Below are 26,061 nucleotides of genomic sequence, written 5' to 3'. Positions count from 1 at the left end.
TCAAAGCTATCTTCATCCCCTGCACCCTGTGAGCATCAGACCCACCACCCTATGCTTGCACCTCAGCCTCAACCTCTGGCCTCAAACTGCCAACGTTATATGTTCTCTTCCTTCCAACACACATGCCCCTCTCCCTGTGGTCAGGTTGTGGGCATCTTGGCTTCAGCTCCTTCATCCCAGCAATAGGGGATGCTGCAGTGGAACCCAGAGTTAAGCATGCAGGATTGCTCTGCCCTGGGAGATGTTGGAGGGTCCACAGAACTCTGCGAGGCAGCACATGCCAGGGAGGGCAGTGGGCTTGGCAGGGGGTGATATTTTAGGGACAAGGCACGTGCTACTACCAGCAGTGGGGAGTGGGCTGGGGGTGTCCCTGATGGAGAGGCCGGCGTAGCAAACCCCAGCTGGGAGGTGTTGGATCTCAAGGGCTATCTCCACCAGGTGGCCCTGTGACATCGAGGACAGTCCCCAGGTTGCCTTGAGTTGGGATGACAGCTCCCTCCCTGCCAGCCCAGGCTGGCTGTGCCGGAGTTCAGCCCCTGGGGGCAGGCTGGGGACAAAGCATTCCTTTGGCTGCAGGGCAGGGAAGAGGGCCCCAGGCCTCTTTGGGGCTGGCTCAGCCACTCTGCAGCCAGGCTCTGGGTTTAGCAAAGCATTCTACTCCATTGTGCCCCAGCCAGCCAAGTTGGGAAATCCTGGGATTTTCTCCTTTCTAGTGATGCTCCACCGATGCTGGCACCCTTAGACTGGTGGCAGTGGCCTGTGCCAAAGCCATCGGGGCTGGCCTGCAGCTGGGCAGCACCGTGTCGTGTCGCTGGCGTCCTGCTCACGCAGATTTACAGCCCCTGGCGAGGGCGGCTGGGGCCAGGCGCCGAGGGTTTGCCATGGCTCCAGGAGATGGGGAAGCCCTGCTTTGCCCAGGGATGGCCAGGCAGCATTTGGCACAGACCATCCCTGGCTGCTCACGGCCTGGAGCCCGGTGTGTGGCAGCTCCCACAGGGTGCCCCAAAGCCGAACTGCTCCAGCAGGGCTGGACAGGAGCCACACTGCCCAGGACAGAGGCAGGGGCCCAGTGGGAGAAATGGAGTCTTGATGCGTTTGCAGCCTTCTGGGCAGGGAGGATTTGTGGTGATCAGGGATGCTGGATCCCCACCCCTGCTGTCTGCTGGGAACGGAGGTAAGGGGCCCTGAAGGGCTGGCTCCTGCCCGGGGTCTTGCGTTGCAGGAAGCATGACGGTGTCCTTTCCCTCCACATGCCGTCAGGGTCTCTCTCTGCCCCGATCCAATGACACTGCCGGAGAAGGGGAAGCGGGGGGAGGAAGGCTGGGTCCCCCCCGAGCCTCTCAGCTAATATGGAAAGGTGCTGGCCCTTTTCTATCTTTGCAAGTGGAGCTGGGCTGCAGGGACGGGGCAGCAGGCGCAGAGAGGGGGAGCCCAGCCAAGGAATGTGACATATCAGAGGCAGCTGCCACTTCAGGAGAGGGGGCAGAGGGAGCGCAGCGCGCCGGGGGCTGCGCGGGACGGGACGGGACGGGACGGGTGAGGGGGGGGGACGCCACGGCCCCGGCACGGGGAAGGGGACGGCTCGGCGAGCGGGCAGTACCCGCGGGACCCGCACCCAGGCCGGCGAGGAGCAGGTGCCGAGGCGCTGGGCGGGCTTGGGGTTGCAGCAGAGCACGGGGAGTGAGTGCCACGCTGCACCGGGCGCTTGGTGAGTGGCGGCTGGGCGAGCAGGAACCCGAGTCCCAGCCTAAATATAGTCCCTCGCTTGCCCACAGTGCTGCGACCTTTGGGGCTGCAGCCCGTGGGGGGAGGCACCGGACCGGACGGCATTTGGACTGGGGGGTCGCCACCGCCCCAGCGCCCCAGTCGGGCACCCAGCACCCCCAGACTGCAGGCAGGGGGAGAAGAAGGGCACAACGCGCTGGTTTGGGGTGACAGGGGTCGCGGGTGGTGGCGGGGGAGCCGCAGACCATGCACCGGGCACAGGGACGCAGCGGCACGGGTAGGGCTGGTGGGGAGCCCCGGGCAGCCCCGCCGAGCCCTGGCATCCCCCCGAAGCGCGCCAAGGTCACAGCAGAACCGGGGCCGCCCCAGGAGGGCTCAGCTCGCCCGGCAGCGCCGTCTTTTGTGAGGAAACTGAAGAATGCGGCGATCGGCACCGGCTGCGACATCCGGCTGCGAGTGGTGGTGGTGGGCAACCCCCGGCCCAGCCTCCGCTGGTACCGAAACGAGGAGCAGCTGGCCCAGGGTGGGGAGGAGTATGGCACCCTCTGGATCCGGGACAGCAAGAAGGAGGATGCCGGTGTGTACACGTGCGTCGCTGAGAATGAGCAGGGAGAGGCCATGACCAGTGCAGTGTTGGCCATCATGGACATGGAAGGTAAGGGTGACGTGGCCACCAGCACGGCCGTGCGGGCACAGACCTTGGCACGGCTTTGCCGAGGGTGGCAGCAGCGCTTTGCAGGCTCTTGCTGCAGTGCGTGCCCTGGGGCCAGACAGGGCTGCTGAGCTTTGCTGTACCTACCCTGCTGCAGGCCGGGATGCCCGGTGCCGGCAGCGCTGGGACGGCTCTCCAGCCTGGAGCGAGCATGTGGCTGCAGTACCCACTGCCAGGCCAGGCTGGGTGCCAGGACTGGGCATAGAGGTGGTGCGAGCATGTGATGCCAACCCTGCTCGGGGCAGGAGGAGAGAGAGAGAAAGAGCGAGAGAGAGATGGGGATTTGGCACATGGTACTGTGCCACCAGAGCCACCAACACGGTCCTCAGTTCTGCCCGCCGGCAGAACTCCCGTAGGCTCACCATAACAGCTCTACCAGGCATTGGAAACACGCTGCGTGAACTGGAACACCAATGGGGTTAGGAGGAGGAGCCTAACGTGTGAGAGGTGGGGCTGACAAGTAGGTGGAGCCTGTGCTCTGCGGTGAGTGAGACCTGGTGGTTAATTAGTCAAGGCAAATTAACAAGCCTTTGCTCATCCCTGTAGCAGCCTCTCTGTACATCGCCATCACCCCTAGGTAGCAGTCAGAGAGGGAGTGCATGAGGACTGCTGCCCTTGCAGGGGTGGGCTTTGTCCTGCAGGTTTGAGGCTCAGCCCCCTCTGCCCCATCATCATGGAATCATGCAATCATAGAATCATAGAATTATTTATGTTGGAAAAGGCCTTTAAGATCATCAGTCCAACCCTTAAGCCAGCACTGCCAAGTCTGCTGTTAAACCATGTCCCTAAGTGCCACATTTACATGTTTTCTGAATACTCCTAAGGATGGTGTCTCCACCACTTCCCTGGCCATTCTGTTCCAGTACTTGACAGACTTAACTCTTTTGGTGAACAAATTCTTCCTCCTGGAGGATGGATGCTGCCTCCCAAGGACATTGAAGGCCTGAGTGTTGGGGAGAGTGGAGGCGCTGCTCTGAGATGTGAGATGTGCTGTCTGCATGAGGATGGAGAATAAGGGAAGCAACATTGAGCCCTGAGGCTCCAGGGAGGACCTGTACTTGGGACTCTGCAGCACAGGAGGCACATTAGAGATGCTGCACCTTAAGCAGGGGACTGGATGACTGTGGCAGGTCAGAAGGAGCCTTCACAATGCTGATGGGGAGCACTGAGCCAGGAGTCTGGAGAAGTGGTGTTTGGAGGACAGAGGAAGGTTTATGTGCAGGTCAGGAGCCTGGTGGGGTGGCAGGAGGAGCAGAGAACTGTGCAGCAGGGGTTCTGCCCTGCAGTGAGTCTGTGTGGAGTCACTGTACACCATGCCTTTGGGGACCATGGCATGGTGCAGTTGGATGTGGGGTGAAGTGTGTGCAGAACGGGAGATATACACTGTCCCGGGGGAGGGGCAGCCTATCCTGGGTGGACAGCAGGGGGGATCACGCTCTTTTCATGCTCTGATGTGCAGCTGCACCTCTGCATGGCCACACCAGTCTGGGCCCCACTGCTGCTGCCCAGCAGCACAGCACAGTCTGATTTCCCTAGGTGCCCGTTCCCGTTGTGCTGACGCACTCTTCCCTGCTCCAAATTCCCAGCCGCCAGCCCTCACCACCGCCTTTCTGGGGCAGCTGAGGGAGGGACAGAGCAGCCAGGATTGCCTAACCTGCAGTGTGAATGTCACCCTGCCTTGGGCACTCCTCCCAGCAGGCTCTTGGCCATGGATGCACCATCATTGAGCAAACAGCCACCCAAAAAGGCATCCCTGGGCCAGAGACACCTCTGGAGCCGTGCAGGCTCTGGGACAGTGGGTTGAGCGGGAAGCAGGGGAGCCCCCAGTGTGGCTTTGTCACTGTGGCAGCACAGAACTGTCTCTGTGGTGTGCTGTGGCAGTGCCAAGAGAATGCCACATCCTGTCAGATGCTGGACAGGTCTCCAGGGCTCATGGAATTTCCACTCACAGCTCAGCCATCCTTGTACTGGGAAGGGACACCCCATCCTTGTTACCTGGGGCACTCTGTGAGTTAGGTAATCAGACCTTTATAGGGCAAGAGGGATGTGTGTAGGGTCCCCAGGCATGATAAAATCTTTCTCTGGACTTGGGATCCCAGGCTCCTGTGTCTAGAGGTACTGGAATGCCCTTGGTTCATTAGAAAGATCAGCTTTCTCTGGGCTTGGGGTCCCGGTGCTCTGTGTATGGAGGTGTTGTGTCCTTGCTCCATCTGCCTCTGGTGGGTAGTGATCTCTGGTGGGCACAGAGCCCCTTTTCTCTCTGGTGCACTGCCAGGCTGAAAATCTCTGTGGGGCCAGCACTAACTCTCCCCAAGGTGGCTCAGGTCCCTGCTGGTGGCCTGGGGGGGGGTCCATGCTGCCCATCTCTGTACTCAGCCTAGGAAACTCCTCCTGCACCAGCTCAGCAGTCCCCCTTGCTCACACAAGCCCGATTTAGCTCCTCTAATCTCCTGCCCTGAATCTGTCGCTCCACCCCACTAATGATTTTCTCCTGCTCTTCTCCCAGGTTCCCTGAGTGCGTCAGTGCTCACTGTGGGGAGTGGGGAGAGCATGCGTGGGGCTGGCCAGGCAGCCAAGTGCAGGGGCTACCAGGGACACACCATCCCCACAGTCCCCCGCTGTCCCCCCATGCCCCACTGTGCTGCCCTTCCCCTGCTGCAGGTTGTCCCTAATGCCTCAGCTCCATAGGTGCAGGTGGAGTGCATTGACCCTTCTCATACCAGCACCAGGCTGGTCCAGGGGCTTCCCAGGTCCACCAAGGGAACCTCCAGATCCTTCCAGCCAGCTCTGGCCCCTACCATAGCTCTATTGCTCCTAGACTTGCTAAATCCTTTATCACCTCTCAGCTGCATCTCCTGAATTTTTTCCTTGTAAACTGGATTATCACCAGAAATCACCTCTTAAGAATCTGAGCTAATCTCCTTTTAGAGCACAGGCCTCATTCACTGTGCCAGCACTGCCTGATCCTCCCCACCCAGGCTGCCTCTCCTTTCAAGGTTGGATGTGTCCATCTTCGGCTCCCAGTGCGGGGTCTTGCTCCATTCGCCTCCACCTGCACTCAGCAATCAAACCATCTTGGAGCCTTTCCTCTGCCCAGGAAACAGCCTGTACCTGCCTGGATTTGGGGGCAGTAAAGGGGGCAGAAACTTCCTGTATGTGATGGCCCTGCATGAACCCTTCCTGTGTGAGGAGTTACAGTGTGGCAACAGTGGCATAATTTTTCAGTTGATGGTGCATGGCAATGGCAATGGGGCCCACTGGGGATGGCTGTGCTGATCCTGTTCCTGGTGGCTCAGCATCCCTGGCCATTTATTTCAGGTGCCTAATTTTAGTCCCATAATTTGCAGCACCGTGCCTATGTTTAATGCCCCAGAGTGGCTCCCACCTCTGCCCCCATCCACCTGGGCAGGGGGCTGGTGTGCTGGCCCTGTGTGCCAGATTCCCATCCCAGGGTCTGTCAGAGCGAGACGTCTGCTCCCAGTGAGCGGGGTGGTGAGTGCAGCTGTCCAGTCAGTCACCTCCACCCCTGCCCTCTCGCCTGCTGCTGGAGGGTTATTTTTGCTGAGGAATGTGCCATCCCCTCGGATTCTGGCAGGCTGCAGGGCTTGTGTTACAGTCAAGAGGCCGAAACCCAGGCCTGCAGTTGAGTAAATATAGCACCAATATTCAGGACTGCATGAGGGGACAACAGCCTCTTCCTCCTTCCAGGGCTCCCCATCACTCCCATTGCCCTTCCTGCCTCCTGACACCAGGTTGCAGGCTTGTGCCCTGGGGTGGTAGCACTGGGAAGGGGCTGGTTGCCTCCACCCTGCTGCCTGCACTCTTGCCTGCTTTCCCCCACAGCATGCAGCCCCTCACTCCCAGCTAGGGGGTATGCTGGAGTTTGGCAGGGCAGGGATGTAATGCCTTGTGCCATGTCCTGACTCCTAGAGTCAAGGTCACATTGCTGTTTTGCATCCCTGTGTTCTCCACCTGCAGCAAGCACTGTGTGCTCAGGCATCCTTCTTGTGGCAGGCAAGGGAGGTGAAGCTGGAGAGGGCACTGAGGTGTCCCAGCCCTTGGGAGAGGGGGGACAGCACAGCACTGCTCCTCCACAGGGTCAGAAAGGTGCTGTGGCACTGCCCTGCCCACTCACAAGGGACATTCTGCTGCTGTATTTATTTTTCCTGGGGACAGAGCTATGGAAAGCCCCCACCTACCCAGGCTCCCGGCACATCCCCACCTCCTGCCGACCATCCCCAGCATCTCCAAGAGGTGCAAACGCATGAAAGATTCATGTCCAGACCTCCTCCTACTTGAGATGCCGCATGCACACACCACCATCAATTATTCAAGCGCTGAGGCAAGGGGGCTGCTGGCTGGGACCAGGGGCAGGGGCTGGTGCCAGGCCAGAGCTGTGGTACCGGGTCAGGATCTGTGCAGAGCAGCCGGGAGGCCCACCAAGGTGTGGAGGGCTGTGGTTCTTGGAACAGTGGAATTAATGCTGCATTTTGAGCAAGTGTTTGCTGTCTGCTTTGCTTGGTTTGGGGCTGATGTGTATCCAGTAGGCAAAGCTGGAGCTGGGTGGCAGAGGGGCCACCTGCTCCAGGTCTTCTTCTTGTTCATGCCACACCTGCACTGGCCACCGTTCTCTGTCCTAGGTCCCTGACCTGCAGAGGAGCAGGGCATTGCCAGGGCTGCCCCTGGGCTGGGGCAGGGCAGGGGGGCAGCCCTAGTTGCAGGTTCTCCTCATGAGACACCTTCTGCAGCTTTGTCCTGGTGGGGGATTTTGCAGGTGCTGCTGCCACTGAAAAGGACTTTTGGTGCCTGCAACAGGCACGGCCTCTTGGAGGTGACCCAGCTATTCCCAGTGGTTCAGCATCTCTGGGACAGCCCAGAGTCACTCCTGAAGCTTTTGCTGAGGGATGGCTACAGTCACAGAGTCACAGTTGCTGGGAAGAGCTGTGTGCCCAGCCAGCCAGGAGCTGTGACCAATGGGCAGCAGATGTAGGATAGTTGGAGGATATACAAGTGACTGTTTTGGCTGCACGAAGATAGTCCTCCCTGGCCTTGTGGGTGCTTTGGTGACAGCACCCTCACCCTGGCACCACTGTGTGACAAGTCCAAGCCTTGTTGCTTCTTCCCCTGCATCCCTGATGAGTCTTTTAATCCCATTTGAGTGTGAAAAGAAGGCACGGGCTGCAGCAGGACCACAGGCATGCACAGATAGGGTGACAGTACCTGGCAGAGAAGCCCTGGGTGCAGGTACCCTGACATACATGAGTCCCACAGCTCACCTCTTTACTCAGCTCTGGCTGAAGGGTACCCATTTCTGTCCCCACCCAGGGCTGGGGAGGGCAGGAGAGACCTCTGTCTCTGACTGGAGATTCCCTTAATGCCAGCTGTAGCATTTGTAGGACTTGTCTGACGTGCAGGGTCTCCACGGAAACCCCGCAGCATCACTCGAATTGTGGGACTGACAGAAATGTTGTATAAACAGCTCCTTTTGTACTGGGTAATTTGCAAGTTATTATGGAGCCATGAAAAGCCTCACGTTTGGAGTTATGAGCTGGGAGAGGAAGAGAAGAAAAGCTACCAGAGCTGCCAAGCGTCATGGGGAGCGTGATGCCTGTGAGCAGCTCCTTGTGGAGCAGCTGGCTCCCCGAGGGAGAGGTGAGCAGCATGGGGACAAGCGCTGGGTGGGGAGGCCTCCAGCGGTGCCCCCATGAATGCTCTGCAGTGGGAAGGGGCAGCTCCAACAGATGGTGAGGCCAGGACCTTGGCAGCCCCTCCAAGGGCCTGGAAAGGGGGCTGATGAATGCTGCAGGGCTTGGTGAGTTGATGAGGCAAGGTATCAAGAGCTATGGGGCACCAAGAGCTGTGTGGGGCCTGACATGCAAGACAGGACCTGCTGAGGCTGTGGGGCTGGGACTGCCCCTCTGGTTTATTTGTAGCATCACCCAGAAAACTGGGACAGACCAGCAGGGCTTGGGATGGGCAGCTGGGAAAGGTGTGCCAGGTTTGTGCCAGCACCCCGAGAGCACTTATAGGTCTTAATGTCCCTGACCAGCCTCACTGGGGACTCCCACCCACAACTTCTGTCCACATCCTAGGAGGTCCATCACAGCTAGGTCCTGGGCACAGTGTCCTGCTCTGAGCTCTGCTGTGGGTCCTCATCCCAACTAAAAGGGAGGTCTTGTGTGTGTCAGGCCACATAGACAGGGACAGCAACTTAACTTCTCAGGTCAAGCTTGTCCACCCATCAGCTACAAAGCAGGGATGCTACACCAGGACTGAGCAGTCCAGCCCTGCAAACTCATGTGGGTCCTGAGACACCTGGGGAGCAGGGTACAAGGTTTGCCTTGGCACCAGCACTGGGGCTGGAGGCTGTTGGTTTGCCAGGGAAATTGATGTGAAGCACTGTGCCCATATTAGCTCCTGTTCATGTCCATGTGCCTTGGCAAGGGGATCATTCTGCATAACCGATGACTGGAGGATGTGGGGGGCTGAGCAGAGGCTGGCAGAGTGATGGTGAGCCTGTGTCTTGGCTGGGCAGTGCCATGGCACACTGCAAATGTGCTGCTGGGTGCAGGGTTGTGGCAGCTGTGGCACTGGGGCTGCCCTGTTTGGGAGCACTTTGGGAACAGCACACAGAGCACTGCTGTGTTGTGTTGTTGCTATCCCAGTTGGTCTGCATGTGGGGGCTGTAGTGGGGGGCTGTGCCCTAAGAGAGAAGCACAACCCCTGCCCTGGGCACTGGGGCAGGATGGACAGGTGAGAGGGAACAGTGGTACAGCTGTGCTGCCTGGCAGGAGGCTCGGATCCCTGGCTGCCGTGTAGACATAGCCAGAGGTGGAGAGACCACGTACCCGCCTCAGACACGCCCCTCCCTCCCCTCTACGACAGTGGCCCTCGCCCCCCACCACCTGTGCCCTGCCTGTCCCTCCACCGCTGTCACTGTGTGCCAGGGCTGGCGGGGAGGCGGAGGCGGAGGCAGGCGGGGGAAGGATGGAGGGAGGAGCACTCCAGTGATGCTTCATGCTCACAGCTCCAGCCCTCCCGAGAGCCCAACCTGGCGAGCCCCTTCCTCTCCCTCCGCCGTTCCCGGCTGTCGGTGGTGAAGGATGCTCGGAGCATCGCTTGCTGCCGTGACGTGCTGACAGCGGGGACCCCGCCGGGAGCGGGCTGCCGTCCTGCCGGGCCTGAGTGCGTGTCACCGGGCCAGCAGGGCTCTGCAGAAGCATGAAGAAGATCTGGGTGAAGAAGCGTTTCCAGGTAAGGGCTCCAGGCTGCCGTGCCGGCGGGTGCCGGGAGAAGGGGGCAGTGCCGAGAGCGGCTGGGGATGGGAATGGATGCTGATGGAGACGGGAATGGGGATGCGAATAAGGATGGGGATGGGAGTGTCCCTCCAGCCCTTCCGTTGCCCCCTGGGGCTCCCCAGGGCTTTGCACAGCGCCAGCTTTAGCCCCGCTTGCAGAGCTGCCAGCAGCTCGCCTGGCCTCACCAGCCCGGGCAGGAGGGGCAGAGGGCAGGGGCTCAGCACCTCCCGTGCCAACACCCGGGCTGGGACCCCCGCCGGGGCTTTCCCCACACCTCTCTCTTTCCTGTCTTTCCTCTCTGCCCTCTGGAGTCGGGGCAGCAAATGGAGGCTGCTCCATGGCTCCCCCCAGCCCCTCTGCCGGTGGTCACGGAGCTGGATGCGAGGCTTTGCATGCGTCATCCCCTCCGCGTCAGGAGCATGCCTGGCACAGGCAAGGCTCCTTCGCGGGCCCGCCGCACGCTCCGCTGCCGAGCAAGGAACAAGGACGTCACTTGGCCTCAGCGGGGGGTGGAGGATGGGGAACATACTTCCAGGAAGCCCCCCGCCCCCAATTCCCTGGGGCACAACGCGGGCGCATAGCTTCCCTGCTGTCGCTCTGCCTGGTGGCCCAGAAGGGACTGGGAAGGGGCTGTCACACGCAGTCCATTCCCAGGGGTGAAAGATGCACGACGGGACACAGGTCCCCAGGGAGAGAAGGCTCAGGGGCAGGGTGGTATGCACAGCCTGGCTGCCCCATCTGCATTTGGGGGCAGCAAGTCCTGTGTGGCAGGGCAGGGTCCTGCACTACTGGGTGAGCACGGGAGGGGTATCAGAACAGCCATGGTATCTGTCTCTCTGCACCAGGCAAGTCACTCACTCTCTTCCCACCTCATTCCATCCCTGTTCCCTGTCTGCCTGTCTCACACAATAGCCAGCAGTGCCATGTGGTGCTGGGCTCCACGTGCTAGGTGGTGGCAAGCTCCATGGTCCCAGGAGATGCTTCACTCCCCGTTGGCACCAGGGCCATGGTGAGGGATGCCCCATGCCTGGGCCAGCACAGGACCCCAGCCTGGGCAGGTGGATCCATGCCTGGCACAGGGGAAGGAAACAACTCCAGGTCTCACCCAGCTGCCTTGTAGTGCAGGGTTGAAGCTGGGTGTGGATCCCAGCCAGCTCTTCTCTCTACTCCAGGCTGGGTAGGCACAGAGTGTGCTCCTGAGGCTCCTCCACCCCTTTTCCCAAGATGCAAATGAAATCCCACATGGAAGGATTACCCCCACTCTCTGTCTGTCCCCTTCATGCAGACTCTGACCCCACACCAAGCCCTGAGCTGCTCCTGCCCCCTTTCCATCTCCTGGCCTGGGGCTGACCCTGCGTCACCCAGCACTTGCTCCCTAGTGGGCTGCAGGTGGGTGCTGTGCTTGAGGCAGGTCCAGTCTGTGGGATGCCCTGATCCTACAAGATGCCCTGATCCCTCAGGGTGCCCTGATCCTGTAGGGACCTGTTGAGAGGTGAAGGGGTTGGGGCTCAGCCCCTCTGTAGCTCTGGGCAATGGAGCCCAGCCCAGGCCCACTGGGTGCAATCACCATATTTGATGGGGAGCCGATGGCGCCTGTCCCTGGGGAAGCCACAAGAGTACCCGATAATGGCACTCAATTGCATTTTCATTTTTTAATGGGGGAATTATCCGCCGATGGTGCAGTTAATCACTCATCTTTCCCTGGCCTGGAAGACGGGCTGCCAGCCAGAACCAGCACAGTCAGCCGAGAAGGGGAGGTGAAGCCTGGCTCGGCCTGAATACAAATGTGTCTCGTGCAGCCACTGCCCTCTGGCCGGCACTGCATTCAGGCAGGGAGTTGGTGGGAACCCCTGAGTGCTGCCCATGTGCGGGGTCTGCCACTGCAGTGGCAGCAGCTCTGGGGCTTGTGAAATGAGCCTGCTGCCCTTCAAGGGCAACTAACTGCTCTCCGCACTTGGCTGTCTGTCCCTGGTGGCTGGTTGTCCCTGGGGTCTGGCTGTCTGTGACCTGCTTGGGAGCTGGAGGGGTGGCAGGGCAGGAGGGGCTGGTCGGGTGAAGAGCTTCAGGACCATTGAGTGTCCAGCCCTGGGCTCCACACTGGGGAAACAGGGCATGGGCCATCAGTGTCCTGGGGAGACCCTGTCACCCAGACTGGCTGGGAAGGATGCTCAATCCTGGCAGCGCAATCCCGCCTGTCTGCACTCCACATTCCCACTCCTGCCTGCCTTGGAGATCACCCTGTCCCTCTGCTTTCCTGGGATATGGCGTCAGTGCAGACCAGGTCTGGCAGACAGGCTGCCCTCAGCTGGTCCCTTCCCTGGCACACAAGTGCCCAGCCCTGGGCTGCAGCGCAGAGGGCAGCCAAGTTGGCAGGGAGCCCCTAGTGCTTCCACCCCATGCTCAGGTCCCACCTGCCTGCCCAGACAGCATGGGTGAACACAGTCCCTATGCCTCCAACCCCGCACCAACAGGCCAGTCTCGTGCTGCCAGGCAGCCTCTCTCTCAACTGGCATGGCCTCTACAGGGCATGGAGGATGCTGTCCCTGTGCTGGGACGGTGGCCATGGTGGAGTCTGGGCCAGTGCCTGGAAGACATTTTGCTAGCCAAATCCCCATGCTGGCTCGGTGGCTTTGAAGGGGCTGCAGAGCACTTGGGCAGCAGCCCAGGCAAAGACTTCGCTGCAGGCTATACCAGCTGCAGGCAGTAGTTCTGGGGCATCTGGGATGCCCAGGACTGTCACTCCTGGGCTTGGGCTGCAACACAGGGCTGGGGGTGCACAGTGCCATCACCAAGGGGACTCTGTGTGTGCGTGCACGCATGCGCACAGGTGTGTGCGAGAGTGTGTGGCCGGGCATGCGCTACACGTGCCCACCTACACCCATCCATCTCTGTGTGTGCGTGGGGGCGTGTGCCTCTGGGTACCCGTGGGTGTGCAGCGAGGGTGCATGTGAGCGGCGCCAGGTGTACCCTGCCAGTGGGAGGGCGTCAGTGGTACGACGCATGTCATGCCAGAGTGTGTGTGAGCAGTTGTGGGTGAGAGAGGCGCTGTGCTGGGATGGGAGGTGTGTGTGTGCAAGGCGTGGCGTGGCAGTGGCGTGCGTGCGTGGCAGGTACACACTGCCATGCCATGGGTAACGCTCTGTTCTCTTTTCCTTTGCAGAAGACCGGCCACTCGCGGCGCTTCGGGCGCTTCACGCATGGTGCGTTGAGTTACCAGGACCCGACTCCCCCTACCGCCCCAAGTGTGCTGGGGTGGGGTCCACCACCATGCTACAAGGGGCAGCGAGCAGAGGCTGGGCAGGGCTGGATTGCCTCTTGCCAGCCACAAAATAGGGTCCCAGTCAACCCAACTAGGAACTCACAGTGTCCTCCATGCATCTGGTCTGCTCCTGGCCCTGCAGCTCTGCTTGCTCAAGGGCTGCCAGACAGTTGTGGCCAGGTTTGGGAATCTGATGCACTAGCAGTGCAGGCAGCAGCTGGTCATGTGCTGGGCTGCAGAGGGGTGGTTGGAGTGGGGGGAAGTAGTGTGGCCCCCCACACACCTTAAGAGCTATGGAGAGGAGCAGTAGTGGGGCTGAGGACATGTTCCTCACTGCAGGGATTGTTGCTGCAGCTTGTGAGGGCTTGGGCAGTGACAAGGAGGAATGTCAGTCCTTCCCCGGCAACATGGCACTAGCTTTCCTGGAATGGGACATTAGGGTGATACTGAAATGGCCTTGCCACATCCTGACAGTGGGGGGCAGCTCTTAGTGATGCCCTGCCCTGAGGATTTTGGCTTTATCAACCACAGGTGTGCTGTGGAGCACAGCTGTATTGTACAGCACTTGCACTGGTGAGGCAGAGAATGGACTTGTACATGCCAGGGGGAGCCTGTGTGCACATGGACATGTGTCCATGCGCCCAGCTGGGGCACAGGCTGGGAAGGTCCAGTCTCAGGCTGAGATGCACTGCAGAGCACAGAGGGATGTGTGGATACTGCAGTGGTGAGGCCAGCAGCTCCAGGGATAGGGCTGGCTGTCCTGCTGGCCAGGATGTGGCTGTGGCGTGGGGAGGGAATGGTGCTGTGCACAGGTGGGATGATGTGTGCAAGGAGAGGGTCTGTGTGCACCACTGGAGTGGTGTGCAGTGAATGTGGTGCAGAGTGGAGACATGGTGGGGAAGTGCTGGGGACAAGGGACCCCCTGCTGCCCCCCGCGTCTCCGCAGGCCGGGCCGATAACCGGGTGTTGATGTCTCTCTCTCTCTTGCTGCCCCTATGGAAGCGAAGTTTTCCGCTCCTGCAGGAAACAAAGCTACGGTAGGAATACCCATTACCAATGCCATCTCTGTCCCCATAGTGGACCCTGTGCCCCAGCCTGCCATCCTGCTCTGTCACGTCCACTGTCCCCTTGCCCTACTTTTTTGTCCCTGTGCCGCCTCTGCCAGCTGCGTCCTCACTGCTGGCACTGCCTCCTTTCCTCCCATCATCTAACACTGTTCCTGCCTGCCCTTGCCCTGCTGGACTTTCCCACTCCTAGTCCTGCCTTCCCCTACTAGCAGCTTGTCCCTGCAGGTCGCAGTCATGCCTCCTGCCCTGGAGCTGCCTGGGCACTGCTCTCCTGCTCCTGGAGCCAATGGGTCTGCAATAGGCAGTACCAGTGTTGTCTGCTGTCTCTCTGTACTCTCACTCCCTACTCTCCCCTCCCACCCCAGACTCGGAGACAGGTGAGGATGAATCCAGCGACCCCCAGGTGACACAACGCAGTGATCTCCAGGATGAGACGGCCTTCAGCACCCCTACGGGTGAGCAGGGACACCTGGCTGGCACTGAGCCCTGACACTGGCTGCTGGCCAAGACTCCCCACAAGGCCTCTGCTGGCCAGGCTTTGGGGGTGTCCGTGAAGAGGGAGCTGCGATCCACCCACACAAAGGGGAGAGGGCTTGAGGCAGCAGGGTGCTGCTCAGGACATGCTGGTACACCCCATGGTGGTTTCAGCCCTCTCTGAGCAGGGTGCTGAGCTTGTTCCTGCAGGCACCCAGTCCTGGCTCATCCCTCTTCTCTCAGGTGGGTCTGACACCCTTGTGGACGCCTCCATGAACACAACGCCGACCTCGGTGCTGGCCCTGTCACAGGCAGAGGAGCGCTCCAGCTGGTCAGGCAGCCAGCAGACCGTGGTGGAGAAGGAGACGGATGCCAGCCTCTCTGCACGGGGACCCTACCTCCGTCCTGCTGCCTGGCCGCAGCCGCAGGGAACCCCAAGGCAAGCAAACACGCCGGCTCCCCGTGGCGCCGAGGTCCGGCACCTGGGCGTGGAGCCACTGGTGCGGGCATCACGGGCTAATCTGGTGGGCACAAGCTGGGGGTCAGAGGATAGCCTTTCGGTGGCCAGCGATCCGTACGGCAGCGCCTTCAGCCTGTACCGAGGACGGGCGCTCTCGCTCCACGTGTAAGTAGCCAGGGGAAGCACACGGAGGGGACATCGTGCTGGGGCCATCTCCTTCCAACCCCTGCAGCCATCTCCTTCCCTCCACCTGGGCTTTCTTTGCCTTCACCTTTCCAGATGAGGAGTGGGGACTCTGAGCAGTAGGCAGCCTGGTCTCGGTGAGAAGGTGGGAACAACGCAGCCTGGGGGTGATGTAGAGTGGGGTCCCTTTCTGCTATGGCCAGGTTGAGGCTGGGGGTACCCCCTGTGCCACTGCTTGAGCTGCAGTACCCCACCCACAGGTTATACCATGGGTAATTCCCATTCTACCCCACCACAGTGCTCTGTGCAGCCCACAGCGTGGGGAACTGGAGGTGCACAGTAGCCTGGCACCCACCACAGTGCTCTGTGCAGCCCACAGCGTGGGGAACTGGAGGTGCACAGTAGCCTGGCACCCACATTGGCAAGTGTCTGCCCATGGTACGGGGGTGGCAGCAGGGTCCAGGGACATGCTCCCTCCCCAGATCCTGCAGATGTGCTCAGAGCCCCCGTCCCTCCCTGCCACCTTTGGTTCTCATACCTGCAGGCCTGCTCCTTTGACCTCCATCTTGCTCTTTTTTGTTTAAGGCTGCTTGTTCCACCAGAACCTCATCTCCACCTTATGATTTCTGCTCTGCATTTGCTGAGCCCCTCTGGGGGCAGTAATATAGGAAGATGTGCCCAGAACAGCATGTGCATGGGCAGGGCTTGCAGCCTTGGGGACCCCCTCTGGCCAGGCTGCACTGCCTCAGCACACCAGGACACCCTGGCAAACTGAGGAACCCCCTCCAGCCCTTGGTCCCATCTGCATCGTGGCCCTGGGCAGGGGACTGATTGGGTATCCCAGCATCACCCTGCTGCTCCACATGAGTACCTCTGGGCAATGGGTCCCAGCAGCCCATGACTCTCACTTAACCCAGCCAGCTCCCAATGGTTTTAGGGTGACCAGATGCCCTTGCTGGGACCCCTTGAGTCTCCCCTGTCATAAGGTTGCCCTGACTGTTTGAGCCTCTTGCTCTGTCCCATTGGGCACTGTGGTGCAGGCTAGAAGCTGGGATGCAGACGAGTACAAGGGTGGTCTCTAAGCCATGCTCCTCTGTCTCTGCCCTTGCAGCAGCATCCCCCAGGGAGGCTACCGGAGAGATGACCTCCACAAAGGCCCTGTCTCTCCAAAGCCTGGTGCAGAGCCCCCAAGATCCCCTGCTGCCCTGCCTCTGACTGCCAAGCCGCCCATCGTCCGCTCACCATCTCCTCGTGCTGGCACGTGCCTGCAGCCACCTGCTGCCCATGGCCCTGGCGTCCCCTCCTTCACACCCGTGACCTCTCGCAAGAAGTCCTCAGTGCCGGTAGAGTACCAGGACATCGTTCCTGAGGAGTACGAGGAGAAGATCAAGAAGCCCAAGTCCTCTGGGTACTCACAGGGCAGCACACAAGAGTCCCGTCCTCAGACACCCATGAGTGACACCTCCGGCCGCATCTCTGTCCGGGCATCCCCCAAGCTGGTGCGTGCTGGCTCCAGGATCTTTGAGAGGCTGCAGTACTTTGAGGAGCGGCAAAGGAGCCTGGAGCAGGACAGTCCCTTTCCCACACGTTCCAACCTGCCGCTGCGCAAGACGCGCTCCTTCGACCAGCCCGGCACTGGCTCGCGCCGTGCCAGCACTCCCGGTGGCTCGCGGGAGGACCTGCGGGAAGGAGGCCGCTGGGAGCCGGGCAGCACGGCAGCGTGCCGGCGTTTGGCCTTCCGGCAGAAAGCCGCGTCCTTTGACGAGCGGGGCAAGTTTGCAAACCGTGTCTACGCCATTGAGCACAAATTCGCGGAGGAGCTGACCCGCATCAAGCGGACAGTCTCCAAGCAGCAGCTGCGGCGCTCCCAGGAGCTGTGCAAAGCCGGGTTACCCCCGGCACCCTCACCCCCCGCGACCAGTGAGCCCCCTGCACCCCGTGCCCCCCGCAGCTCTTCCTCTCAGGGCACCGGCGGACGCAAGGCATTGCCACCCAAGACCTGCCCGCCAGCAGAGAGCACACACGTCATCCAGCACCTGGCACTTTCCAGTGTGGCGTTGGTGGGACCTGATGGGGAGCCGCTGCCAGGGGGGCAGCGTGGGAAGAGAGCCCCAGTGGGGGGGGGTGGGACGGCTGGACAGCCCGGGTCAGTGGAGGATGCAGCTGCCAGGAAGGGTCTGCAGCAAGAAGGCACTGGGGAAGTGAAGAAGAAGGAGCAGTGGCCGTTGGCACAAGCCAGCCCGCGGGGAAGGGCGGCCCTCTCGCAGGCGGGTCCCGCTGAAGGCAGCCTGTACCCAGATGGAGGCCCTGCCCGTGGTCCTGGGGCACTGAACGAAGCTCTGGCTGCCCGACTGACTGTGCCCCACGGGCTGTACCGGAGGCCAGAGACACCCACAGAAGTGCGGTTCCTGCCTTGGGCAAAACCAGGGATGGAGCAGGAAGCTCGTCTGGAACGAAGCTGGGCAGGACATGGTGTGGGCAGGGAGGTGGAGAGAAGGCAGATGAAAGTGTCAGAGAAGAAAGAGAGTGGCCGGATGGCTCAAGAAGGCAGGAGCACACGGAGCAAGGGGAAGGGACGCCGAGCCAGGCCCACCTCTCCAGAGCTAGGTAGGGGCATGGCTTTCTGCCCTCCTGCAGGCACAGACCTGGCCTGGCCAGCCCCTGGGCAGGTTGGGGGACTTCCAGCCTGCGCTTGGGAGATGTGGGGAGCCCAGGGGTAGAGTGGAAGGGACACGATTCTGGAGGCTGGGGTAGTTGGCACCAAGCAGTGCCATAAGACAACCAGCCTGGCTGCCAGTTTGCTGGGCCTTGGGGTTACAACACTTGCTATTTTCTCCATACCTCCTGTCTGGCACAGGGAGGATGCAGTGTGCTGACTTGCGGCAGAGAGCCCTGGTCTGGGGCACAGGGCACCCACTGCAACTTGTCCTGTCTGGGCCATGCTCGGTGGTCCAGGCAAGGCACGCAGCCCAAGCTTCCCCAGGGGAAGGTGGCTTGGTTGGGGGAGAGGTGTCCTGCCCATCCCAGAGTGTAGCAGTTAGACCAGACTATACCTGGGCTAGGAACTTCTTCTAGGCTCTGCTCTAGCCAGAGAAGTGCCAGCCTCATATATCTGAGGCTCCTGGCACAGCCCCAGGACTTCTGTCCATGTGCTGGGGCCATGAGAGGGGAGGGAGCTGGGAGGTGCTCGCTGATGTATTGGAGTACATCAGCCAGCATCCCACAAGGGACTGGGGGAAGCTCAGGGCAGGAGGTGCAGCAGGCCAAACAGCCCTCCTTCTTGTCCCAGATGTCACCTTATCTCTTATGCCCTATGGGGATGTACAACAAGCTGTGTGCTTCCTGCCCCACAGTCCCCTGTCTTGTCCCTGCTGCCTGCTCAGTGGCATGGTGGATCCTGATGTGGCCTTTTTGTTCACTGCATGGCCTGAGTACCTGCTAATGGCCCAGAGAGGGTGTGATTGACCAGTGGGTTGAGAGACCCATGCTCTGCCTGCATGCAGCCCAGCATGGCACAGGACTCACTCAGGTCACCCTGCTGACAGCCACGGGGCCCATCTCTCCCTGTGCAGAGTCCTCAGATGACTCCTATGTCTCAGCGGGTGAAGACCCCCTGGAAGCCCCCATCTTTGAGATCCCCATCCAGGACATGGCAGTGGTCGTGGGGGCAGAGGTGCTGCTCAAGTGCATTGTCACAGCCAACCCCCAGCCAGAAGGTGAGCCACACTGGGGCTGGGTGTCAGGGGCACGAGCATGGCAGAGGGACTCCCCGCATGTCCATGTCCCACCTGTGCGGTGTGAGTGGCACACCCGGCCCTGAGCTGGGTATCTCAGGGGAGGTGATGCGCCTACCCTGGGGGCACCCCTTCAGCCCTTTCTCCCCTCAGACAGGAGTGAAGTGCTTGGGCACTGCCTGCTAGGACAGGGTGCCTGCTGTCCCCCAGTGCTGGGTTGGGCTGTTGGGAAAGTGGGAGAAGGGCTACTGAGCCCTGCGCAGGCAGGGACGAGTGATGCAACCTGATCTAGTGGGTGACGTCCCTGCCGATGGCGGGGGAGGTTTGGGGGAACCAGATGATCATCAGAGTGCCTTCCAGTCGAAATCATTCTATAATTCTCTGATGCTCTGGGCTGCTGTTGGGACAGCTCAGGTGGTTCCCGTGGCCAGGAGCTTCCGGGCACGCCGTATCCAGGACGTGCGCGGGGGCAGCTGGGCATCCAGGGCCGGTGCCAGTTGCCAAAGCCAGGCAGAAGCCAAGCCGCTTTAATTCCCTCTTCCAGCCTCCACTGGAGGGCAGGAGGATGTCAGGAAGCAGATAGGGACCAGCCGCGGTCTCTCCGTCAGAGGGCCATGGGATCCCGGGGCTGTTCCCCAGAGCAAATGGGTCCTCGGGGCAGGCAGAGGAGCGCCTGGCCTCCACGAGATCCTGAGCAGACCCCGGGAAAACTCGCACTCTCCTGCCCACGCGTGACCCCCGCCTCTCCCGGCAGTGTCCTGGAGGAAGGACGGGGTCCCGCTGCGGAGCAGCTCGACGCGCCCCATCAAGGCGGAGGGCGAGCGGCACACGCTGCTGGTGCGTAGCGCCCGGGTGGCCGACGCCGGGCTGTACACGGTCACCGCGGCCAACGAGGTGGGGGCCACCTGCTGCAGCGCCATCCTCAGCGTGCGGCCCGGTGAGTGCCGCGGCCGGCGGATGGAGGGAGGCCGGGAGGGAAGGAGGGAGGCAAGGAGGGAGGCAGACAGGGAGGGAGCGAGGGCTGGCGCCGCGGTAGGCTGGCTGCCAGCTCTGCCGCTGCTGTCACTGGGAAGAAACCGGCTTCCTTACCCTACAAGGCTCTGTCTGAACCAAAGCAGCTGACGTGCTCCCGGCAGCCACGGAAGGATCCTACCGTGGGGGGAGCGGGGTCAGGCTGTGAGCATCCGCTGGCGCCCAGCGAGCAGCCCAGTGTCCGGCCCCCACACATGCCCTGTGTCCCGCTAGACATGGGGGTACACCAGCCTGCCCTACAACCTGCAGACCGTGTGGGTACCCCTGCCCTCAGCCTGCAAACCATGTGGGTGCTCCTACCTCCAGCATGTGAACCGTGGGGATATCCCAACCTGCTCCCCAACCTGCAACTTGTGGGTATATCCCTGCGCTCCACTCTGCCAGCCGCGGGGAGACCCCCGCCCCACAAACCATTAGCTGTGGGGTCACCCTGCCTGCCCCCCAAGCCGCTAATCGGGGAGAACCCCACCGGACCCCCACGCCGCTGGCCATGGCGATACTCAGCCCGCTGCAACCCCAAAGCACTTCCCATTCCAAGAGAGTGTCTATGGGCGGCAGGCAGAGGCTCAGAGCTGCCCCCAGGGCTGGAAGCATCCAAAACTTCCCCGCTCCGTGGTTGGGCGGGACTGTACACCCAGGGGCAGTGGCGGCCGGGCAGGGCCGGCCGGGCAGAGCGGCGGGGGCGCGGGCAGGGCCCGGGCAGACCCCGGCCCGCCGCGGGCCCTCCCCCGCGCTGCTGGCCCAGCCCCGGGGGCCGGCCGGCGCTGGGGCGGGGAGGGCTCAGCGGGCCGGCGGCGCTGCGGGCTGGAGGCGCCGGGCACCGGCAGCGCCGCGGGCTCCGACGGCGGTTCGGCGGCGCGGCGCGGGTCGGCTGGCGGGGCTGCCCTGGCCCCGGTGAGTGCGGGGGGCAGCGGGGGGGTTGTTGCGGACAGGGAGAGGGAGGTCGGGCTCGGGCTCCCAGCTCTCCGCTGGCAGCCGCCCGCGGGCATGACGGAAGCGCGGGGACACAGCTCTTGCCCGGTACCGGGCAGGCCGCCCGCCTCCCCCGGCGCAGGGCAGGGAGCTCGGGAGCGCTCCGGTGGCCGGGCTGAGGGGGCCGGCACCCCCGTGGTGGCGACTGGGCTCTGTCAGTGCCCCGTGCCGCTCGCCGCTCCCCATCCCGTCCCCGCCGGCTCCTGTATCCCGCACCCCGCGAGTCCCCCAGCCCGGCCCCCGATGGCGCGGACCGGCGGGCGGGCGGGCGGGCTGCAGGGGGGAGCGCAGCTGCCAATGTCACCTTCAGCCGTGCCGGCCCAGGCAGGGACAGCCATCCCGGGAATCCGGGCGGCTTAAGGATGGGAGCGCGGGCTGCTGCGTAAGAGCCACTTGAGCCCTGCTGTCGCCTTGCGGAATATCGCGTCCCCTTATCATCCCGCGGCGTGCTGCTCACCCCCTCCCCCGGCGCGGCCACGCACCCCTTCGCTGCCGGCCGCTGCCGAACCGGGATGTGCTGCGGGGTGTGTGTCCACCCCTGTAATGCAGGGTGGTGGAAAGGGGTGCCCTAACCCGCCTGCCCGGCTCCGCTTGCTGCCAGTTCCTTATCCAGCCTCTTCTGTGCTAGCACCCGCTGTGGAGCGGCATGGGAGCTTGCCCCCTGCCATCGGCCAGGCCAGCCCCATCACATCGGACGAGGAGTACCTGAGCCCCCTGGAAGAGTTCCCTGAGTCCGGCACCCCCCAGCACCGACCGGCCATGAAATTGCAGCCAAGAGCTGAGCATGGGGCTGCCCGCGGCTCCCCAGAGACTACCTTCAAGGCTTCACCCACCTTTGAGGTGAGATAACAAATCCCCCAGGACCTGGTAGAGGGGCACAGTGCCCTGTGACTGCGGTGCTGTGGTCCTCGGTGCCGGGAGGTGCTGGGTCAGGTCTTCCTATGCCTTGATCTGATGTGGGGTCCTCCCAGCACCTGGATAGGCTACACCCCACCAGCTTTCCTGGTACTCCCGTTGTGATACGGGACAGACACCCCTGGGTGCAGTGATGGGGATGCATGGTCCTGTGTGCAGATGGTGCTCGCTGTTCTCTGACCCCTCTTTCTCCAGGTATCCTTGTCAGACCAGTCGGTGCTGGAGGGGCAGGATGTTAGCATGACCGTTCGTGTCCGTGGGGAGCCCAAGCCCATCATTTACTGGTGAGTTCTGCTGCTCTCTGGGGCCACAGCTGGGCAAAAAAGGAGGGGGCAGGCACAGTGACTTTTCCATTTGGGGATGGTTAGCATGGAGTTCTCATCCTGAGCAGGGAATGTTGGAGGAAGTTTCTTTTTTGGGGACAGCCAGGCTGGGTGTGCAGGGCCAGGTATGACCATGATGCTCTGCCTCTGTCTGGAGCAGGCTGAGAAACAGGCAGCCAGTGAAGTATGGCCGCCGGCACCACGTGGAGGAGGCAGAGGGAGTGCGGGGACTCTTCACACTGCACATCCTGGCGGCGGAGCCCACTGACACTGGCTTCTACACCTGCAAGGCCGTCAACGAGTATGGCACCAAGCAGTGCGAGGCCAAGCTGGAGGTCAGAGGTAAAACTCCCTGAGTATGTCACTCAAGAAGAACCTGAGAGACTAGCTGGCTCTGGTGCCCTGCATGAGCTGTGGGGAAGGGGCCACTGCAGACCCACCCTTGGTGGTACAGTATTGGAAGGGGACAAGCCAGCCCACTCTGTGGTGGTGCAGGTGGGGAACAGGAAGGTGGAGCTGCGTGCCTGGGGCTGTCCATAGAGGCTGGCCCTGCAGCAGAAGGCAGGCTGCCTTGCTGTCTCATCCAGATGTGCAGCCCTGAGTCCCACCTGTTGCCTGCTGTTCCAGAGTCCCACTGATATGACCCAGACCCAAGTGCTTCTCACAGCCCAGCTTTACCCCACGTCCCCCCCACACCCACTTATGAGGTGAGGTGCTGCCCCTGGCTGACCAGGGAGGGCTTTTGGCCTTGGGGGCTCTGCAGGAAACATGTCCTCATGGCCTGCAACTTGTTCCCTCCTTGCCCCGGGCTGCCCGCGAGCTCTGTGCCAGGCACATGGCAACTTGCAGGAGTCCCTCTCTGCCCATTTCCAGCAATGTCCCATACGCATGGGACTTCACTGTCCAGTCCCCTTTCCTTGCTATTGCTTACCAGCCATGTTGTGGTCCTCCTAGGACCCCAAAGTATGTGTGCAGTTTAGAGAGGTGAGGAGGGAGTTGGGACTGATAGCCAGGCTCTGCCTGGTATCCCCAAGGCCAGGGAGGGGGCCTGTGGGGATGAGTGATGCTGCCTCCCTCCTCTTGCCCTTTGCTGTGTGTGCCCTGCTCCCCCCAGCCCTCCCTGCTGATGGCTGCCTGAGCCCCCCTGAGCTGTGCCGATCCCACTCGGGCCTTGGCTGCACTGCTTGTACGCTGCCGGGATTATGCTCCCAGCCTACAGCAAAGCGCGGCGGCACGGGGGTGGGAGCGGAAGCCATCCCAGTGTCCCATGACTGGCAGGAGCTGGGCTGCAGGGGTGATGGCCTAACCCCAGGCCCTCTTGAGGAGCTCAGCAGATGGCTCCGTGCCTTGTTGCCCACTTGCACCCCTCGTGCCGGCGCTGGCATGTGTGTCCGTGCCAGTCCCGTTGCTTCTGCACTAACCCTTCCGCTTGCTGACTGCGGTTTTTGTCTGTACGCAGGGGGAGTACGATAAGGGGGTGCATCTCTCAGAGCCGCAGCTGCGGGGCTCTTAGTTGGACACCTCTTAGGCAGTGGATCTCACCTTGTGTTATTACCTCCTTCTCCATCTGCCGCCTCATCCTGGACGCACCGCGGGGACGCGCGGGCCCTCGACTGCGGGCAGGGGCTCGCCACATGGCCGGGGCAGGCGTAACTGAGGCGGGGTGGGGGAAGCAGCAGGGGAGCAGCAGGCACCCCCTCAGCCGGGCCAGGGTGCCCAGATGATGCTGTCTTGTCTCTTGCTCCATCTGTTTGTCCCTGTCTGCGTGTTCTGCTGCCTCTCTCTTGCTGCCCAGGGAAAGGGAGCGGGAAGCTGAGCCCACGGTTGCCGCTGTGCTGGCCAGGGCTGTAGGGAAGGGGCTGCAGTGCAGTGGCAGCTCTGTGACAGTCACCTTGGAGCACGAGAGACAGGAGACCCCAGAGACCCCACAGGGGAACACCCTGCATGAGGTGCAGGGGGGGAGGGAGAGAATTGGCCCCTTTGGCTTCACAGTGGCCACTCAGGTGCCAGCTTGGCCACCACATCCCATGTAGCCCCAGGGCTTGGGTCCCTCAGGAGCATCCCCTGGCTGTGGGTTTCTTCTCCCCAGGGAGGGGTCTTGACGGGGGGGTTGGGCGGGCTGCGAGGCCGTGACCCTTTATTTTGTAGCTCTAATAAAATCTGTTTGGTAAAGCGCTGTGTGGTGTGTTCCTGGCACGGACACCTCCCCTCACCCCCAGCCCCCTCCCTGGCTCAGCTCTGCTTTCCACATCTCACCTCCCATCCCACCCTTCCCTGCTGCACTCCCTGCCCGCTGCACCAGGCCCCCTCCCTGCATGAACCACTGCCCTGCATGTACTCCCACTCCATCCCTGCTACCTCTCATGGTTGCTTTTCAGTTGCTGAGATGCATCTCTCTCTTTCTTTCTCTCTCTCCCCCTTCCCCGGGCAGCTCGCCCTGAGTGCCAGTCCCTGGCCATCGTGGTTCCCCTGCAGGACTTGGTGGTCGGGGCGGGGGAGATGGCAGTCTTTGAGTGCATGGTGGCCGGCCCGCCAGACATGGACGTAGACTGGTTGTCCCGGGGCCGGCTGCTCCAGCCTGCCCTGCTCAAATGCAAGATGCATTTTGATGGGCGCAAGTGCAAGCTGCTGCTCACCTCTGTGCATGAAGACGACAGTGGAATCTACACCTGCAAGCTCAGCACTGCCAAAGGTAAGTGGAGGGCATGCAGCTCCCCCAGGGGGAGTCCTCACTCAGGGCTCGCCCTAGGGGGGTGGATAGACCCTCTTACCCTGGGCTTAGGGCTCTTGTCCCCAGAGATATAGCTGTGAGTACTGGAGGTGGGGTACAGGGAGACAGGGGGATAGGGAGTGGTTGGTGCCCCAGGCACTGGGAGGATTTCTCAGGGAAACCTGCTGTGCATCAGGGGCTTCAGCACCCTGTGCTCTGCGGCTCTGTCCCACTCCACTCCACTCAGCTCTTCTGCCAGCATGCATGCAGCTCCCTGAAACATGGGAAGATGCATTTGCTCCATGGGTGCACTATGTGGATGCAGGCCTGGAGTTCAGCTGTCCCTGTCCCCCAGCTTCAGAGCTTCTGGGCACCCTATTCCAGTACTGATGTGTGTCTGCTGGCTTGGGAAGTGGTGGGGAAATGGGCAGAAAGTCAGGGATTCCCAATCTCTCCCACCAAACCATCACTGGCAGCAGTTCAGCAAGAGTTGCATGGGCCTCTGTCCCATGGCTCTGCCACACCTGTGCCTGTGCTTACTGCCCATAGCTCTGTCCCACACAGAGTCTACTCTCCTGCCCACCTAGGCAGCAGGTTTGGGGGGCATTTGCAGGGAGAAGCAGCATTCCCTGCACCCTATGGCTGGTGCCTGTGCAATCCTCCATGAAGAAGGCTGTATGCCTGTGGGGCTTTGAAGGTAGCAGCAGTCTGGGGCTCAGGGAGGTGAGGGTGCCTGAGAATAGTGTTGCCCATCCTTACCCAGGGTGGGTGACAACACCATCATTGCAAAGTGGTCCCAGCTGGAAATCCCCTCACCTGGAGCACTCAGCCTGCTTGTGTCCCCATGCTGCTCCTTGGATGCTGCATGTGCAGGCACTACCTGCTTAAGCATTGCTGCCTCATCCCCAAGGGGATAGGCCAGCTGTCATCTCCTGCCCTATGGGGAGGGCAGGGCATCCTCCCAACTCCAGCTTGCTGCTGCCACCTGTACTGCTGTGCAGAGGGGAAAGAGGTGCCTGCTGCCACCAGAGCCCCAGCCCTGGGCGTGGGAACCTTGCACACATTTGTACCCCCCTGCCCTGCATAAGGACAGAGCCCAGAACCCCACACCTGGCCTCAGCCCCCACCATGTATGGGATATGCTCACGCACAGCCACACTGGTTGCTGGGTTGCAGCCAGGAGGGGTCACAGGCTGC

At 61.7% G+C, this 26,061-nt stretch overlaps 1 protein-coding gene across 1 annotated transcript in view; it reads left to right on the top strand.

Moving 5' to 3' along the window:
* Nucleotides 1-1,971: 1,971 nt before the first annotated feature.
* The window catches only part of SPEG (striated muscle enriched protein kinase), a gene marked incomplete at its 5' end in the record, with an annotated part of 38,582 nt that continues 14,492 nt past the window's right edge, over nucleotides 1,972-26,061 (top strand). Inside the window, 12 exons of the mRNA XM_083865114.1 lie at nucleotides 1,972-2,380; nucleotides 12,896-12,935; nucleotides 13,997-14,031; nucleotides 14,427-14,516; nucleotides 14,779-15,160; nucleotides 16,290-17,785; nucleotides 18,751-18,894; nucleotides 19,667-19,849; nucleotides 21,545-21,756; nucleotides 22,027-22,115; nucleotides 22,315-22,496; nucleotides 24,586-24,846. Of these exons, the coding sequence (XP_083721240.1) occupies nucleotides 1,972-2,380; nucleotides 12,896-12,935; nucleotides 13,997-14,031; nucleotides 14,427-14,516; nucleotides 14,779-15,160; nucleotides 16,290-17,785; nucleotides 18,751-18,894; nucleotides 19,667-19,849; nucleotides 21,545-21,756; nucleotides 22,027-22,115; nucleotides 22,315-22,496; nucleotides 24,586-24,846 (3,523 nt within the window). The remainder of the gene's footprint in view (nucleotides 2,381-12,895; nucleotides 12,936-13,996; nucleotides 14,032-14,426; nucleotides 14,517-14,778; nucleotides 15,161-16,289; nucleotides 17,786-18,750; nucleotides 18,895-19,666; nucleotides 19,850-21,544; nucleotides 21,757-22,026; nucleotides 22,116-22,314; nucleotides 22,497-24,585; nucleotides 24,847-26,061) is intronic.

Source organism: Zosterops lateralis (assembly GCF_965231275.1).
Source record: "Zosterops lateralis genome assembly, chromosome: 7".
In the NCBI taxonomy this organism is placed as follows: domain Eukaryota; kingdom Metazoa; phylum Chordata; class Aves; order Passeriformes; family Zosteropidae; genus Zosterops; species Zosterops lateralis.
Note: the sequence above shows the minus strand (reverse complement) of the source record. Positions and strands in the feature narration are given on the sequence as shown.